At 42.2% G+C, this 19,082-nt stretch overlaps 1 protein-coding gene across 1 annotated transcript; it reads right to left on the reverse strand.

Annotated features, from left to right (window-relative positions):
* Positions 1 to 587: 587 nt before the first annotated feature.
* TM7SF3 (transmembrane 7 superfamily member 3) lies at positions 588 to 19,072 on the reverse strand. The gene is made up of 12 exons (XM_054813199.1): positions 18,910 to 19,072; positions 12,547 to 12,701; positions 10,761 to 10,911; positions 10,212 to 10,332; positions 9,247 to 9,418; positions 7,997 to 8,174; positions 6,654 to 6,740; positions 6,164 to 6,244; positions 5,258 to 5,410; positions 3,880 to 3,977; positions 3,348 to 3,510; positions 588 to 2,883 (listed from the first exon to the last, which is right to left on the reverse strand). Exons 1-12 carry the CDS (start codon positions 18,977 to 18,979, stop codon positions 2,621 to 2,623), a joined length of 1,692 nt encoding a protein of 563 aa, XP_054669174.1. The 5' UTR covers positions 18,980 to 19,072; the 3' UTR covers positions 588 to 2,620.
* Positions 19,073 to 19,082: the final 10 nt, after the last annotated feature.

Here is a 19,082-nt window from a genome sequence, read left to right on the forward strand (position 1 = left end):
GAGATTCCCCAGTCAGAACGGAAGCATAGCAGGGTAGGATCCAGTTTTCCTTTTGCAACCTGCAACACAAAAAACCCTAGAAAATTACCTCTTCAACACCCCAGTGGATCAGTTAGTGTATTCTCATTATCATCACTGTTACCCACTATGGTTTATGAAATATGGAAGAAATTCCCATACCATCTCTTTGCAGTATTCAAGACAGACAAAGTCCCCAAGTCAGGATCTTGAAAAAAAGGTTCAAAGCCCAGCTCTGCCATATAGACTTCCTACATGATCTGGCAGACTAGTTTCCACTTAAGAACTGGACAACAACGACCACCCATTTGTCCTCTATAACCTTGTCCGACAAAGCTATAAAAAGCCTCTTGGGACCATGCACTTCCTCACTAGTTTCACACAAAACATGACCACACTCTCAGCCTCTGGGTGTCACTGTAACTACAGGAAGTCCTTCAACAGGTCAACTAAGCTCCCCCCCCATCCCTTGAGGGTCTAAGACATTTTTCAAAACAAACTATCCCTACAATACCAAAGGCAAAAGCTAAGTTGTAAAAACATCATTGAATTCAAAGAGACCCTTTTAGTTCCAATATTCTTTCAAAAGACATCTTTATTATAAAAGATATAGAAAAATCAGAGTTAAACTTGTTTCTTCCACGATGTTAATCACAGCAGTTATAAAAAAACCAAGGTAAACATGTTTAAGAGCATTTATATACCAAATAAGTGTTTGCTACTTGCCATCAAATACGGCAAAGACATGCTCAGTATCAGTGCAGTAAGGGCAGTCAGCGAGCATCAGTCTGCCAGGGGCCAGGGAAAGAACTCCTCATTCACCCCCCACGTGCCACACAACAGCACAGTGAAGCAGGACCCAAATTGCAGAATTTCTTGCTCTGCTGTTTGAGGCAGCTGTTCCAGCTCCAAGCAATCACAGGATTTGTCTCTCTAAATATTAGATCATCTCAGTCACCTCAGATGTTATGTCATTACGCTTTCACTCCTTAAAGAGAAATGGCCAGTAAGCAGAGTCACTTTAAAGTCATTAATTCCTTTCCACTGCCAGGGTGTTTTAAGTTTCAACTAAGTTATCAGATAAAGCTCTTCTGCCAGTTTCCTTACAAAGAGTTGTTTCTTACACACTTACTACCAAGATTTAAAGTGGTGGCCAAGAACTCAAGTTTCCATCACTAAGGTATTCACTCATGGTGGTTTCATTCAGGTACCAGAACAACCATTCACTTTCAGACAGGATGGACTATGTCCTTTGCTGCTCACACTAAAGGTACAAAGTTAGTGAGAATAAGAAGGAAGAACCACTATAACCTGTATCCAGGTACAGGACACAAGACTTCAACCATCATTTAATGCATGACAGATCACCACATAAACACTGAATATGAAGATCAGGACTGGGAGCGGGGGCAAGGGCAGGTAAAACCAAGGACAGCCTCAGGACCGCTTCTGCTTTTTTGTGAGCCAAACTCACAACACTCCAGTTTGCATTTTGAAAATGGCTGTTGATTTTGTTTAAGGAATTGAATAAAGCCACAACATGAGATCACAGTTCACTGAACACAAGCATGGTCCCTGGTCTGTTCCATTGCCTTCTGCTTTGGGCAGATGCAATCCCAATTGGCAGGGAACACATTCAGTCAGCAAGGATTCTGGTCAGTATTTTGCCAGCTGGATGCTGTTTTCACCCCTTAAAGGCAAAATTAAAAGATAAATTGATTAAAAATAAAAATAGTTAGTGTTTCAACCAATTCCAGGACAAAAAACTGCCACTGGCTACAAAGAGCTTGTTTAGTTTTTTCTTTTATGACAGCACCATCAAAAAAAGAGATTATATCAGAGCAGAAACAGGCTGTTCAGAAAGCATACAGGGAGGCAAACCTCTCGTGTTCTCTTAGCAGTCATCTCTGCACAGAGACCAGATGACCAGCTTGCTACAGAACCATCCGAAAGCAAGGGAGAAAGTCTTCTCATCTCAGATCAGGTCCACTTCCTGAGCCCCAGAGTGCACACTCACAACAGTTAATTCAGTGCAGTTTAAATTCAAGTTACTTAGTTTAGCTTGCAAGATTCAGTAATACTCCTTGGAAACCAATGTGTCTGCAGCCACACATTTTGTGCCTATATTAGAAGGTGATACTTCAGTTCCTGCTAGAAGAACTCCTTCTGTGTATGGTCCTTCTCTCTCATCCCTCGCAACCTGACAGACCGCTCACCTTCAGGAGCAAGTCAGGGAATATTTCAGTAGTGGTTTCCACACTGCGAGGGAAGAACCAGCATTGTACAGGTTGCTTTATACTTCATATACCTAAACAAACTAGATCACCACAAGATAAATACCTGTACTTGACCATTAGCACAAGATTCTGCAGCTAGACATATGCGTGTTACAGCAGGCTGAGTGGGCTGTTGAGGAAAGAGTCACAAAACAGCAGGTAGTGTACCAGACAGATAACTTTTCTTCCAGATTGGGCAAATACGATCCTCTTAAGCAGGATGAGTTGGCAGTGGTAAATCTTGCACCACTGGCTGGTTTGCTGGTGATCATTCATCTCACCATTCCTAGATTCTTTCTCTCTGTTCCCACCAGTTATTTGACACGTTACAGAAGCAACGGAGTTCTTTCCCCAGCCGGCTGCTCCTTCTGAAAAAGCTCTTTGATATGCAGTAGCTTGTTATGGATCCTGTCTCTTAGGGGAGGGATATGATGACTAGGGTCTAAAACATTTGTGCTTCTGCGCTCCCTTTCCCGCTTCCAGGTGAGATAGGGGTGTGGTGGGAAGGGCACTTCACTTCTCTCTCGGCGAAGCTGCACAGTAACTCCACTGAGGGCCAGCATTATCCACACTGACAGGATAATGAAGTCTGAAAGAAAGAAAACAAACAGATTCTTATATCAAAGCAGAACATTCTTTCCTTTCCCAAGCACACCAAACAAGTTTAGAAACAGAAAGGAATGAAGTATTGTCTCTCACGTGCCTAGAGTACATCCATGCAAAGGCAGTAACACACGGAGTTGAGTGTGTTCAGTCACCATATTAGGCCTTTTGACTGCCCACTCTGCAAACTCATCAGCAAGGTGGTAGTCCAAGCCTGAGAAGCACCTTTCACAAGGGCCTCTGTCACATAACACCTGCTGGAACGTTGGAGCCTTTGAGTCTACTCAGTATTTCTTTTGGAGAACTAGAATTTGTCATCTGGGTGTTCATTTCACACTGTACTTACTGTGTTCTCCTTTCACCTCTTCCTAGCCTCACTCACTGTTTATAAGGGAACCAAGGAGGCAGTGTTTTTTCTTTTAAAAAAGAAGTCTTAAGAGCAGTACTCACCATTTGTTTGAAAAGGCACATTGGTGTAAGCTCTGCTGAAATAATCATTGAGGACCCTTCTGAGTAGGTCTAAGGTGATGTAAGCAAGACTCGTGTAGACATAGCAAGCAATAGCTAGGATCACTGCATAAGAGCCTACTATTCCAGAGGCCAGTATGTTTAGCTACGGGGGAAAAAAAAAATGCAGCTTTAGGAGACTGATAAACAGTCTTTGCTCCCCACCTCCTTAAGGCAGTATTTTGTATCTGTTCTTCCACAAGAAATTGGCTGCACACGCCTGTTATCCAGATATCCTGTTAAGACAGCACAAGTTGACTCAATGCAAGTGTTAGTGGATGCTACGTGCGACATTGCAGTCATTCCTTTGCTTATGGACCATTTAGGACACATAGGTCTGAATAGGAACTCCCTAGAGCTGGTGGTCCTGTGCTGAGCTCCATGAAGCTGTGTTAAGTCTTCTGTACATATCCCACAGGACTACATTTTGCATTAAGAAGTTTGACACCCCTTCCACCCAGTGCAGATTACTTACAATTCTTGGGCAGCCAACAAAAAGCACTGGAATCATCAGGGCTACAGAAGAAAAGGTCACCCAGAACACAACATCGTCACGGAAGACCCTGTAGTCTCCTGCAAAGACACCGTATTCCACATGTCATTTACAAAAAAAGGAAACATTTTGTTAACTATCCCCCCCCAAGACTCTGTACATTCAGAAATCTAGAGTACCGTGTTGAAAAGCTTAGCTGTTGAGCTCAAATGCTGATTAAGATGCATTGTAACAGTTACTCAAAACAGGAACAGAAAAAGACTGTCCCAGTCAAGTATAGCTCCTGTACTCAAAATTGGGACAGCAGATCTTGCCCATGAAAGAGATTTTTGATGAGGTATACATTACATATCTGATAAGAATGAAAAGTACCAGAGTACTTCTGCCCAATAAGAAGCCATTGTATTGCCTGTATAGGTTTATAATCTATAAGCCAGCATCTATGTAAGTTTGACTCTAGAGTATAGTGCAAGTGCAGCCATCACACCACCACTAGGCAACAAACTCTTCTGGCTTTAGGAAGAGTAAGTCACTCAAACACTACTCTGCTTTCCCTGCTTTCTAAGGCCTGTCAATTAAACAGAGGGGACAAGCTGACCCCCAGCTGAGTCACTGTTTTACTTTAATGAAGAGCAACCAGCGACTGCATGGATTATCACAGAACTGTGGCTTGAGTCAAACACAGATAACTGGAGAATGAAACACTGGCCCACCAAGGCATCTTAAGTAGAATTGCAAGATTTAAAATTACAATAGAGAAAGCAGCATGGCTGATGCTCTGATGTCCCTGAGGGATTCCAGCTTAACAGCCTTGCTTGCTGTGATTTGACTATTGTTTCTCTTAGCAAAGCCATCCTAAAGATCCTGATGAAGTCAATCCAGCTGCAAATATAAGTTTGACTCTTACAATGCAGTGCTCCCAGAGCCATGGTGAAAGGTAACAGCAAAAGCTCTTCTTAATCAGTGATGCCTTTATGCCTGAAGCCTGCAGATTTTCTACTGTAACTTGCTCTGAATAGAGAGCAAGACAGACAACAAGCACTTGCCTAGAGCAGAACTGGCACCAGACTGCTGAGATGGCATGCAGCTTAGGTGGGAAGAGCCTCAGCAAGTTCTCTGCAGAATAAGCAGTTTCCTTTTCCCACCAGTGCAGGCTCCCCAAGTAATTTTAATTACAGCACACCTGAAAGGCTTCAGGTGCATCTCTAATCCTCCCAACACTAGAAAGGGAAAGTTAAACATCACACCAAGATAAACCAGATAGCAGCATTCATCTTAGAGCCTTGCAGTGTCCTTGTAATACAGCAGGAATGCTTCACTTAATAACCAGCAATTTGCAGCAGAGTATTTCAGTGCATACCTAGTGGAGTAAAGAAGACCGTTGATGAAAAGAGAAATCCCAGCACAAGTCCAATAATAAACACACAGAGTAGGACAGAGCCAAATCTCCACCAGCTTGCAACCAGGAAAAGCCCTCCAATAATTCCAGCTACTGCTGTCAAAATAAGACGCACTGAAAAAGAAAAGGGAAATTCCAAACTGAGAATTGTGGCAACATTCGAAGCTTCAGTTACTGCAATAACATATTCAGCAGCTTTATTTACATGCTTGATTTTACTACCTAATGAAAACTTTCTGAAAAAAGCCAAACAAGAGTATCAGTATTTGCTTCATGCATTTCACTCAGACTCCAGTCTGCAACTGAGGGCATGCTACTGAAAGTGGCACAGGACTGAAATGAAAAGTCTTGGCAATATGTACATCGGATCTTGAGTTCCCAGGGCAAGTTGTGGTTGCAACAGTTAATGCACATGTATCAAAAAAGTAACTATACAAGGTCCAACAAGTACAAAAGAAACTAATTCTTGCCTGTCTAACAAGCAGGATACAGACCTTCTACTCCATTTTACAGATGAACTCTGCATTTGATCTGAAACTGAGGACCAACCATTATGAAAGTAGGAAGGAAGTATGTTGCAAATTTCCAGAGTTTCTAAAAACCTGTATCTTTCTTGGATAGATACTGAAATTTGTCTTTTATAGTCACAGCTATGAATTCTGCATCACTACTTGGTGCTGGAAACAACAGCCACTCTGTTGTGTATTCAGCTATTATGGTCATCAGAGCTCAGTTCAAGTACCCAGGTATCACCCTCCTATCCATCTTAAGGTTGGCCAACAAGAAGCACAACTGAGATTTTACTTATGGAATTCACATCAGTAATACTTTGGGAAGAACGTGGGGTATCCTGACACATCTACTCACCATCATAACCAAGGCCAGTTACCCTCGTAATGAGCACAAAGAAGAAGAATCCTGTGAATATGAAGCCCATGAAGAATAAGTCTAGAGAAGAGGGGAAAAAAGGTTTAGTATGCAAGTCCACTGCAGTACATCTTCAGACACCTTCATGTTCCTTCCCTGTTGTAACATCTCAGCTCGCTGGCCAAGAAGCACAAACAGAAAGCCAGACAACACTTTGTTCTGGAAAGGGGTGTCTTCAACCACTTCAAACAGTCAAAATTACTTATTTGTATCTATGTTCCCCAGCAGGCACCCTAGTTCAAGGTTAGTGTTGAATACCAGAAGCTTCCTTCTCTACACTTGAAAGTTCTGATCCTGTTAAGCAAAGTAGTGGACCTAATTTGTATGTAGTTGCTATCAAGTGATTCTTAGTAATAACACCACCATTCTAAACTACAGAAAGTTACATCTATGAAATTCTAACCAGATATACAAGAAAAACATTCAGTACCTGTTTTCCAGAATCTGTGTCCAAAAAAGCAAGTGAAAAGACCGAGAACAGCAAGAGCAGTGAAGAATACTTTGGTAGAGAGTTTGCCTATATGGAGAAAGAAAGGGTTACTAGAGCATCTGCCTAGTAGTTACAACAATGAGACTACACTAAGGTCAGGGGCTGCTGTCACTGTGCCTATTGGCAACTTAATAGCTGCCTCTCCTTCAGGCACACCATGTGAGCAGAACTAACAGTTATCTTGATAGGATCTCCAACAGAATATTGAAGTAGTTCCAGTCTGATTAAGAAATCAAGAGCTTCCTCCTTATTCAAAAGGCTGAAGTTTCTGTAGCAATTAGTTAAGTAGCTGTAACTTGCTATTTATAATACTGATACAGCTTTACCTGAAAATTCTCTGCTCAGCTTTAAAAAAAAGGATATCTAGTCATCTCAAAAAAAAAAAAATCAGTGCTACAGGATTAGTGACCCAGGCAACAGCAAATAGTCTTTATCACTGCAGCCTTCACCATAGCCTCCTTTCCATTCAACGGAAAGGACCATCAGCATCCCAGTATGGCTCGCCTATGTCCTAGGCAAAATTCTTACTGGAATTTAAGCTATTTTCCCCTTCCGCTGAATTAGAGGAAAGGGTTTTAGCCTTGATTTTTTGTCTCAAGTTGTTGTAAGAAAACACTGAGTTTGATAAATTACTTGTGTTACAGTATATGATAAGAAAATAATTGGATTAACAAATCTTACTTTATGAACCATATTCTCATTATTCTTGTCCCTTCCATAGACATAGTGGGAGTGACAGCTTTGCTCTTCTTCCACTCAAATTCTATCACTATATAGCTTTGTACGAAGCAGCATGATTTTGTAGTCATTTTGCTATTGCTGGCATTATCTTAATTCTTATTTTACGTGACTATCTCCTTTCAAAGTATTTGTAGGTTACCAATTCCTGTTAGCACTAGCACAGTTAGAAAAAAAAAATTCAGGCTGGACTTCAATCTAGTTCATGTTTTATTAGCTTAGTTTCACATGCAGCATCTATAGGCCTACAAAATGATATATCCAATTCAAATGGAAAAAGCTAGAGTGGCATTATAGAGTTGAAAGCTATATATTTGCAAGCCACATATTAAACCTCCATTAAGTTAAATCTTCAGTTGCTAATAGCTCTCCTTAGTCTTATTTTTTCATTCTAGAATTTCTTCTCAATCCAGAAGTAGACATCAAAAAGTAAGAAAATCTACCCAGTGTAGAACGAATAGCTCCTCCACATATGTAAAAAAATAATCTTCAGAAGCACCACAAGCTTGAAATGAATTGGCAAGGACATACAAGTCCCAACTTACTAAGAGAAGAGCAGTTATCCACGAGGTCAGCAAAGCTGCAGGCATATGTATGCACAGGTATGTATGCAGCAGATGTATTCCAAAGAGGATCCCATACTATGACATTGTAGATCACACCTTGTCCAGGAAGTGAGGAAAAGTAGACATTGGTTTTGTCATCAGCTGTCAGTGTAAGCATCTAGAACAGAAAAGATTATTTTTAACTGCAAGGAACTACTTGTCACTGTTACTGATGGCATGTTGATGTGTCCATACAGCTGAGGCAGTACTCAGCTGATCACCTTCCCTGAGCTGCAAGAACTCCAGGCAAGAGCTCTCCTATTCTGAACCCTCTCAGTATCACCAATTGGAACATTAAAGGTATACAGGACAGACTCTGCTTCCTCCAACACTACTATGTTTTCTGACAGGGAAGAAGATTCTCCCACTCATGTTTTGCTCCTCTCCATCTGAGGACACAGTTCAGGTTCCCTGCCAGTCTACTAACCCAGGTCTGGCCTCTGAAGCAGGCAAGGCTGCCATTCTTCTCCCCAGCAAGACCAGACAGATTATGGCCACTAAGATTCTCCCTTCTGTCCCTCCCAGTCTCTTTGCCAGGGGGTAGGTAAATATGCAGCAAGCATTTGTTCTCACATATGAGATCTCTTTATGTCACTCCAAATGGTGCCCATTTCTAGTACAGTTCCACTATGTTCTCTCCCCTCCTCTCTTCCTTGCATTCCCTGCTCAATCCTCAGCATCTGATGATACCAGACCCCAACATCTATCAGGCATCGTGGGAAACTATCCATTTTTGTCAGAAGTGGCTCTGTTTCTGGATTTAGAGGCACTCATTGGCAGCATGGCTATAGGCAAGCTGGCATCAACATCACTGAGGGAACACTGTGGCTAAAGCAGTATTCAGCAAGTAGGAAGACACTGCAATAAGAGCTTGTCTAATTGAGAAAAGGCTGCAAGATGTAGAAACATCTCACAGACCACTCACTAACGTCTACCTGTAGTATTAGGATCCATTGCAAGAAGCTTCAATTCTGCCACATGTTGGGCTGTGCTAACTATCCTTAGAGAGTGGTTGCCATTTTGCATGCATCACTCACTGTATACTTCCTAGAAATCCCAGATACAAGCAATAAGCAAGCTGCTGATGCTTCATGCTTCTGTCACCACTCAAGAAAGATAAGCACAGCAGAGGAGAAAACTTAAGATAGTGCCACTGCCACCTGTCTGGTACCCCAGTGCTTCAGACTTACTTTAATGCCATTAGTTTTGATACTTTGCACCTCAGACATCTTCCGTATGTGGCTCATGAGTACCATCTCAGAAAGTTCGTTCTCTGGTAAGAAGTACTGGTAGACATCATAGCGCAGCCGCCATCTGGAGTTCTGACCAGTCCCTGAATCGCAGGATGGTGGGTTTGCTCCTCTACAATTAAAAAGAGATCAGCTACATGCCCAGCACAAGCCCCCAGATCTTAACATTAATTTTCAGAAGTTTCCTGTCTGATTTGGCAGTATTCAGCTTCTGCCGATGCTGATGTTAACATCGGCAACTAATTCAAGACTAAGTGCTTGTGAGCACAGACTACAGCAGTATTATGCAGAACCACCCTGATGCAGGTAGTGTCTATGCTGGTACCTGCCTTTACATTTACAGAGGCTTTCTATGAGTTATCATAAGAAACTAGCACAAGAATTCTAAGAGGTCACAACAGCAAAGATCACGGTATCAGTTTATTTTCCCACGCATGCTATATATACAGCTCTGAACATAGCCTTGCCCATTCCCTGCCTATCACCTGTGACACCGGACACCATTCAGGAAATAATGCTTATAACTTTAAGTCTCAATGTTAAACAAAACTGTAGGTCATTATCATGCTTCAGTACCAGTAAAGGAATGAAACTGGCTATAATACACAATTGCTCCTCAGATTAAGTCAGTATGAGGCATGCAAAGATCCCGTATTTGCTGACTGCTTGCACATCTGAAGTTGCATAACCTCTCCCACAACATGCAACTCTCAACTTATCTTTCTCTCTCATGTATTGCCTCTCCCTCTCCTCCTTTTCCTCATTTACTTCTCAGTTTGTTGCAGCAAACAAGATTTCTGCCAGCAGCTGGATGATCAGCCTTTTCAGCAGAATCTTGCTTTATGATCTTGGCCAAATACAGGACAAAGGTGGTCTTGCTCAGTGCACTGAAGTTTTTCACACACCTGGCATATCCCAAGTTTGCAGGGGCAAATTTGATATGTATATCAACCACTGTATAGTCTAGGTAAATATTCGGATCCACTTCCAAGTCAAATTCTAGATTGCAGCCTCCAGGAATAGGATCTAGAACACAGAAAAGATAACTGTAGTAGTTTTTACCTCTCCCTTATACAGCATGAAAACAGTTCCAAGACCTCAGCAACGCATGTACTTGTGGGTATAGTCTGCTTGCTGAGCACATAAAATTGGCAGGTTCTAGTCCTGCAGACAACACAAGTGGCTTCACGGCAGTCTAAGACAGGATCCGATACATATGCACAGCAGTTTCCTACTCTAAGGCTGGAGTCATGACAAGACCATACAGTACATCCTATACATGACTCGTAATTAAACAGGGATACTAAACTTCTTCAGCCCATTTCAAAGAATTTCTGGCATCTCCATCGTACATTTGCACCATGTAAGAATATCACCTCTGAAAGGTCAACACTTAATTTCATAGTTAACATCTAAAAAGTAGAGCTAGTATCCCTTAAGTAATAAGAACATACCTTTCTCCATATAGGGAATAGAGATAGCTGTGCTAAGCACCTGGCTAGCATCCAGTGACCAAAGGTACCACGTACATATGGTCTGTTGAGGCCGAAGGATGGAAACCAGTCCTTTGTCTACTCCAGTTCCCGAGCTGTTCACAGATGGATTCTGGACAGAAACAAATTATATAAACAAGCAGTTCTTATTGAGGAGATTTCTACTGCAGCTTGATGTATTGCACGAGTCACATTCCTGCCACAAACCTGTAGGACAGACATTTCAGTGCCGGTTGCCACAGATGAGGTGCTCAGCCCTTAGCTAGCTGGTAAAAAAGGAAGATGGCAAAAAGGAGCTGGGAAAAAGGCAGTGGCCTCTCACACTACACACTGCCTAGCTCAGGCTCAAAAACTAGAGTAATAAGTTTGAGATTACTAAACAGTTAATCACAAACTAGTTGCAAAGAAATCTAGCTAGTTGAAGTCTACTGCTCCACAGCAATGGATTGACTAGTAAAGTTGTAAAAGGATTGGAATCTCTCTCACAAGAAGAACATTCTGGGAACCAAAGTGCAGAAGCACCTCACTATCTCTACCAGAATGGAGATGACTGTGTAACAGCTGGCTTAACACTAGTCATGCCAGAAAAGTGTGCTTGGGGCCAGGTCAGCTACTGACTCAATCCCCACAATCACCATCCCTTTCAGAACCAGGGGTCTCAAGGAAAGATCATCCAGCAATGGCAGTATCCCACTTACGTAGCTGGAACTACCAGTTGACCTGCAGTCAAATCTATTTTTCAGTGGCGAAAGTGTGCTTTTGTCCAAGGCGGCCACAGTTATGTGATGCAACACTGTAAGGAAGCGCTTTGGAGCTGGCAGACTTTAAGGTCTGGCTCAACTTCTTATTTCTAGAGGCAGGCCAGCCCTAAAAGGGGTATAGCCATATTTATGCATTGCTGCCCTTGGCCTGATAAGGCCCATGAATGCAAAGAGGGTCTGAATTGACAACAGAAGATTCTACCAGTGGTAATCACAGACTGAATAGGTGTAACAGTAATGCCTTTATCCTGTAATCCTGGCTATTTCACCAGTACAAAGATGACTGAACTGGGTGACTTGTGTTATAGGTTATTCATCTCCTAAGCTTCCCAGGATACTGCTTGGCTCTCAGTATATTCTCATTTGGAAAATACTGATGGGGAGAGAAAAACTGGATGGTAGCTGTCAGATCTCTATCTACCACCTTCAGCTTAGTCTATGTTCTGCTCAAATACCACTTAAGAGCCTCACAGCACCATAAAAATCAGTGTTTTAGATTGCATCCAGTAATGATGGTATAAACTGAGGCTAGTGTATAGCAGTAGGAATGCTTGTGTTGTTGGCTAGAAGTAGTAGCCTTCACTGGAATACTATGGAGGAATTTTTCCATGTGCCACCAATTAGATTCAGGACAAACAGGCAGGGTAACAAGACATCAGATCTGTAGTGGCTAGATTCAAGCCACATAAAACAGTAGACAACTAAACATCCCAAAGTGATCATGTTTAGCATATAAGGTATCTGGCAAATACTTATCGTGAATCTGTTTTTTATTTGACAAGCTGACAGATAGTAGTCAGTAGTCACGTGTCATAAGCACTACTTCCACCAATTTTATTTTAGCTTCAGAAATCTTAAGAGCCATGTAGGTAAGATATTCATACTATTTATACAGCTTCAGTTCTACATTCCTACATGTACCAGAGCCAACTCCTTTGTTGAAAGAAAAGTAGCACTTAAGAACAGAAGTGACACTCTTACCATACCTTATCAAAGGATATCACCACATCACTTTGCTGGGCATGTACTTGAAAAATAACAACAGTCACATTGCTGGCAATGTTCCTGATTACAGCTTCCACTGGATTGGTCTGGTTAAGTAGCACATTTCTGAATTTTCCCAAGGAGAGCTCAAGAAGACCTGCATTACGAAAAAAGGAAAACTTTTTTTGTCTAGAGGGAAGCATTTACCAAGGGGAGCCTGGAAGCTTCCACTACCCCAATATTAGTCAGCTGGGAACAGAGCATGATGTTGCTTTATGCTACTCTCACCTTATAAGCTGTATTAAGGTTTCAGAAACTACTATACATAGAGCTATACCTGCAGGAACAGATACAGCTAGAGAGCCCACCATGCAGCCTGGCACTCACCTACATACATGGCACACGACTTCCTGCCAGGAGCTGCATATTTGATTCAGCTGAGCTCATCAGCAACAGACACTAGCTGCAGCTGAGCAGCCAGTGCAATCAACAGCAAGTAACATTCAGTAGAGTAAATAAGAGAAGATACTGAGGACTGCTTGCTCTTTGGCAAATACAGACCAGTATGCTTACATTAGCCAGACAGGTTGCACAAAACCTGTTAGACTTCCTGGGTGAATTCCCAGACCACGGGAGTTGGAGTCAATTTCTATAACACAGATTCAAATCTGTGATTTACATATGTATACTTACCTACTTTCAGCTATTTCACATATGTCTTTTGATCCCATGCTATTCTTAACTATTAGGGCTGTTGGACCCTGATTTCTGTATCTAAAATTCTGACTAGTTTTTCCAAGACACAACCAAGACTATTTCTTCTTACAATGAGCATAACCCCATGATCCACTGTCACTTTAATTTAAAAAGAACTACATGACCTAGGATATAAGATTCTTTGAGAATTAGCTTTGGTTTGTCATTCAAGTCCTGCAAGAAAGCCTGGTTTCTCCCTGTGCTGGGCTCTTGAGGGTCAGGGGGTGTCAAGGGAGGAGAAAGAAGCAGCTGTACAGAAGCCACAAGATTCTCTTTTGTTGGTAGTTAGCAGGCAGGCTAGATGCTTGCAGAGCATGCATGATGCCTTTCAGGTTTTTCCCTGAATTCCTCTACGTGCACACACAGTAGCCCAGCAGACCTAAAACTTACCAAGCCTAAACACATACACAGTACTTCCTTGATAAAGTTGCCTCTTCTAATGTAAAGGGTTGCTACTGTCAAGTACTCCAACAGAAACACAAAATAATCAACAGCACCATCCCATATACACTGTTGCTGATGACTCAGGTGGCCTCCTATCCAAAAAAAAAGGAAGGGCTACAGTCTTCTCATCCAAAACTCTGTACCCAGTACTCTTTTCCTGCTATTTTTCCACTCTCCCCTGCCCAGAAGTGGCATCTTTGGCCAGCTTCTTTGCCTCTTGGTGATATATAAACAGAGGTGAGCTCCTACCCTCATGCCTCCTCCACTCACCTCACAGCTGAGAAAGACTTTTCCTCTGCTTTCTAACTTATCTCATCTTGCTAGCTTCAACCCTTACATGCTCACTCCCAAAATTAATACCAGCACTACATCACCAATAAAACCCCAGCTGAAATATGGGGATTATAAACCATTTAGGAGGAAAAAAGATTTGCCATTTTCCTGTCCCATCATCTGCAGTTTGTGTTAAGGTAGAAAAAGTTTCTACTCTAAGTTTTCAAACAGTAATTAATGTAAAATTACAGCTACAGAAAAGATTTGTGTATTCTTCAGTTTCTGATATAAAGTCCCTTGAGCAGCATTCAGATATCCTCCCCTTCACAAGACCTCTTTCCTCCCTAGCTCTTAAGTTCTACCAGAAACACAACTAGTAGTATGAATGCTAAAGAAAAATATTTTAAAAGCACAGACTATACATCTATACACTCAAATTTGGAGTGAAAGCTTAGAATGCAGGAAAAAATATTTTTCTTTGATCTTTAAGAACTTCAGCACAGTTTCCTGAACCGCAAAATGTTCACGCTTAGATGTTCTTTCAAGGAAAAAGCTGAAACCCAATACATCCTCTCGATGCTGTACATTAAGGGGAAAAAACCTGCATTGCTCTGTCTTGTTTCTCGTCTCCACTCTGTACTCATATCCAGAGGCCTCTGCGTAAATAAGAGCACATTCGTCAGCAAGACATGCAGCCACTACTTCAACACAATCACGAGACTCTAAATGTCAGAGGCACTCTCTCAAGTTTAATTAGCGTGGTAAATTAAGGTACATGTTCTACATTGCTTTACTGTTTGCATAATTGCTTCTAAAAGAGTGCATGTGACATCATTTTAAACCCAAGTCTGGACAGAAGAGCATAGATTCAGGGTGAAGAACAAGAATGGCTACATCCATCAGACAAGTATTTTTCAGTTTCTTGGTCACAGGCTCCTTGAGACACACTTCTAGCCAGGCTTGAAAGATGACTAAAAGGAGAGTTCATAAGCACTGCGGAGTGGCAGAACCTTATAAGAAATTTGCTGGAAGAGCAATTGCTACATGGCCACAGACTACAGCACCTTTCCAGCCTTCTCTTTTTCTGTCATTTGAAAAAGTCACTGGTGGTGCTCTGAGGCAGAAAGGGAGTATGGAGAGCAAGACAGATTAACCAATTCACAATTTGTCAGGCCTATTGCTATCCCAAGTTCAGACAGGCATTAGACTATGCAAGCCACACAGAGTTCAGTGTTGTCAAATGTGCTTTGAAGGACAGATACAGACACCACCTCCATGAACACATAGTACTGGCCACAGCATGCAAGTTTCTTCGGGCAAGCTTGATCTCACTGAAGGTAGCACATCAAACAGGACTGCAGGTTCAGCAGCACATGCAGCAAAGCTATCATCACCACAGAAGTGAGGTAGTTGACCCAGCAAGTCAGCAATAGAGCCAGGAATAAAATCCAGGCATCCCAGCTTTTTTTTATTGCTTCACTTGCTTTAAACAGTGGAGGTCTGGAAACGCTTTGTAAGATCCCCTCTCTTCCTTGCCTTGTAGAGAGAAGTATGATAGTCACTGCATGTCAGAGTAGTTCTGGGTTAGATTCAAGAGAGGAACCCTCACTATTACAGACATTATCAATGGAAAACATACTTAAAGGAAGTCAACATTATTGAAACTGAAGAAGAGCAGAGCAAAAATGGAGTATTGAGCATGCATTATTTGGTATAGTAGTACCACCAATACTAGAACAGGAGCACAGATATTCCAGCATATGAAAGAGAACTGATGAGCAGAGGTGGACAACAGTCCACTCCGGCACTCCACATTGTCTTTACTGGTTTTGCCCTTCATGTGGGAAAAAGATACAAAGGAATTAAACCTCTCGGAGCTCTTCTGAGATCAAAAGTCCTTATTCTTAACTCAAAGAAACAAGGTAGTGAACTCTACAGAGGCTCAGCATTTATTACCCTTTCCCTATGACATGCAGTTTCCTCAACAAGCAACAGCCAGCTTGAACCATTTCCCTTCTGCTGATTCAGTGCCAAGCCCTCAGTTCATTTGATGCTCTAAGTAAACCACATTTCCGGCTCCAATAGTCAAGTGCCATTCACCATCACCAATAAACAACTAACCATACAAGGTTCTTGATGACACCTCACAGTCCAGTTTCCATTAAGAAACACAACTAAAGAAATGCCATTGCTGCCCATGCAGGAACAGTCTTTACCTACTGTGCCATGCTCAAACAGTATGTTTGCATCAAAGAGGTTCTCCACAGTCAGAGAAAATGCATTTCTACCCCGTGCCAACCAAATTACAGTGGATATGCAGAATAACCTTATGTAAGTCTTAAGATGTAAGAAGAATCTTCCAGTGCAGGGAATATGTCAACAAGTAGTCACATGAAGACATTTAAGGGAGATTACATGCAAGCTCAGACTGAAAACTAGTTTGAGCCGGGAAAACATGAGTGTACAGTTACTTAACAGAATAAAGCCAGCAGCCATATTATATCAGACCTGTAAGGACACGCACACATGGATACATAGCAGGGTCCTGTTACAAGGTCTCTCTTTTCCCGCACTAGTAAAACCCCAAATAAAGTCACCACCCACCCCCAAAAGAAGCAAGAAGATTTATGAAAGCTTCTAAGTTTTAATTGCATGTGTACTGAGACTCATGCATAGAGCACTGTTTAATGCTTAAAGCAGAGAGTGTCGCAGAATGCGGCCTGTCACCAACTGCACCACTCCCATCCCAGAAGATTATTCTGTTCACCAAGTTAGAGGTCATGAGGTCTTCTACAGTCTGAAAAGTGAGGGAAGAAGTACCCATGTCACCTGCTTACAGTTTTACTAATCTGATTAACAGCCAGAACATGCAAGACCTGGCCTCAGCCAGGTTGCTGGCACTGTTGATTAAGATGTCACTTGCACATCTGGGCAATAACACTTCAAGATGCAAGTGAACAGCTGTCCAATACATTCAGACAGCTGAACAGCTTTGTGTGAACCTCTTATTTTAAAACATTGTCTCTGCATAGACTAAACAGCTAGTACAAACTAAGTTCATCCAGATAAGCTCCCTTTATGAAAAGGGCACTGCTCAATCCTGATTACACTATAAATTGACTTTAGTTTTTCCAACACTAAACAATCTGGTTTGACATAGCAAACAAGGCCAGTTGCACTCCTGCTTCATGAAGGTGGTGCTCCCTGGAATGTAACAAACATGATATATAAAAACTTCTGTACAAATTCTAAGTTTGAAAAGCTGCACCCCATCAGAACCCCAGAGAGATAATATAGGTCACCATGCACAGATTGTACTTATGAGCACTTTTAAAATGAAACAGGATCTTCTAGTATGAGAAGACAGCAGAGCCCATCCCTGCAAACCTGGGTGTCCAAGACTGAATAACCACAAGACAATTTCAAATAAGTGAACCATTAAGCAAGTGTCCTTGTTTAAAGGGCCTAATGATCAGCTAGAAATTAGCACACAAATTACAAAGCTTATTAGCTTTTCACCAGGAAAATACTGTCCCCCTCCTCCCTCAATTCTGCAAGGAAATAAAGCAACATGCTTCTTCAAGGCAAAGCAGTTAGCTTAGTCCCATATTCATTCTGCCTTTTCACATACTATAAAAAAAAAAAGACACATGACTCATTTTCAATCAAGTCCGGGAGAGAAACTGCTTATCGGCATCTTTTAATAGAAATGTTAAGATTTAAAAACACCGAGCCTTCATTCTCAGACCTGCTTGCCACCATTAGGTGCCAAGCCTAAGCTTCTAGGGCCTGCAAGAAGCAGGTAACACTTGGCTTTCCTTTAAGATCTTCGGCATGAGACTCAGGGGGGAGGAAGGAGAAGTCTTCTTCACTTGAGACTGATTCCAAACGCAGTCCTGCAACCTTGCAAAGTATCCCAAGAGTAAATTTCTCCTTTTGGACAATTAAGCTTCAGTAGAAGCCAGTTTAAAAATTAAGAAAAAATAAGGAGGCTTACATCAGCCCTAACATAAGGGACTGCTTGCTTATCTCTGAGAGGAAGCAGATTATTTTTTCCTTATTTGAACAGATAAGAGTTTAACCAGAAAAGAGTAAGTGACTATTAAATCTTCACAAGCTATACTTATCCCTGGATGCCTATTTTAGTCACATGAAGGAACACTGGGGAATTACAAAAAAAAAGCCCATGCCAAATAAAGTCAGATTACATCTTCATGGCCAACAAGTAATTTTAGGAACCAAGCTCCAAATTCTAAGGGGTTGCATGCATTTCCTTAGTTTTATAGGGACAGTTGTTTTCAATGCACAGTTTGCAGGGTGCTAGGAACCCACAAGAACCTGTATGTGGTAAAAAAAAAAATAATAAATCCCACTATTAACCTTTCTCATATAGACTCATAGGTAGTGAATGCCACCTTGTTTGCTTAGGAGGAATACAACTCTACACCAAACTCACCACCCTGTACCACATCCCTGCAACGGCATGGTTAAAATTAGATCAGCATATCCATGTAAGAGTTAAAATGATGGCGTTCATAGCAATTAAGCTGCTGAAAAAAATGGAAAAAAATAAAGGGAGGGAGGCTGGGATTCTCCCTGCCCACATCAAAGAGTAAGATAAACATGAATACACGACTCTTCTCCAGCTCCGCAGACAGCTACATCTTCGCTTTGATCTTCGCTCTTACTCAACCCCCATGACAGCAGCAGGTCGGCCCGCCGCCTGGGACACCCCCCCAAAACGCTCTGCAGGCCCCCCCCGGCAACAAACCCCTTCCCCTACACCCTGCTACATGTCGACCCGACCAAAAACACCCTCTCCTCAGTACAAGGCTAATGGCGGCCACGGCCCCACAATCAGCACCCACCCCCCCCCCCCCCCCCGCACTCACCTGAGGCACCGCCATGACGCAGGACCCCCAGGAGTCCCAAGAGCACCAAGGCGCAGGGAAAGAGCCGCATGACGCTGAGGAGGGAAGGGGAAAATGAGACTGAGAGCCGACCAGGGCGGTAAGGAAGGGCCTGGGCCGGGCGGGTTCTGTGAGGCGGCGCAGCGCCCGCTAAG

Source organism: Grus americana, chromosome 1, assembly GCF_028858705.1.
Source record: "Grus americana isolate bGruAme1 chromosome 1, bGruAme1.mat, whole genome shotgun sequence".
Taxonomy (NCBI): domain Eukaryota; kingdom Metazoa; phylum Chordata; class Aves; order Gruiformes; family Gruidae; genus Grus; species Grus americana.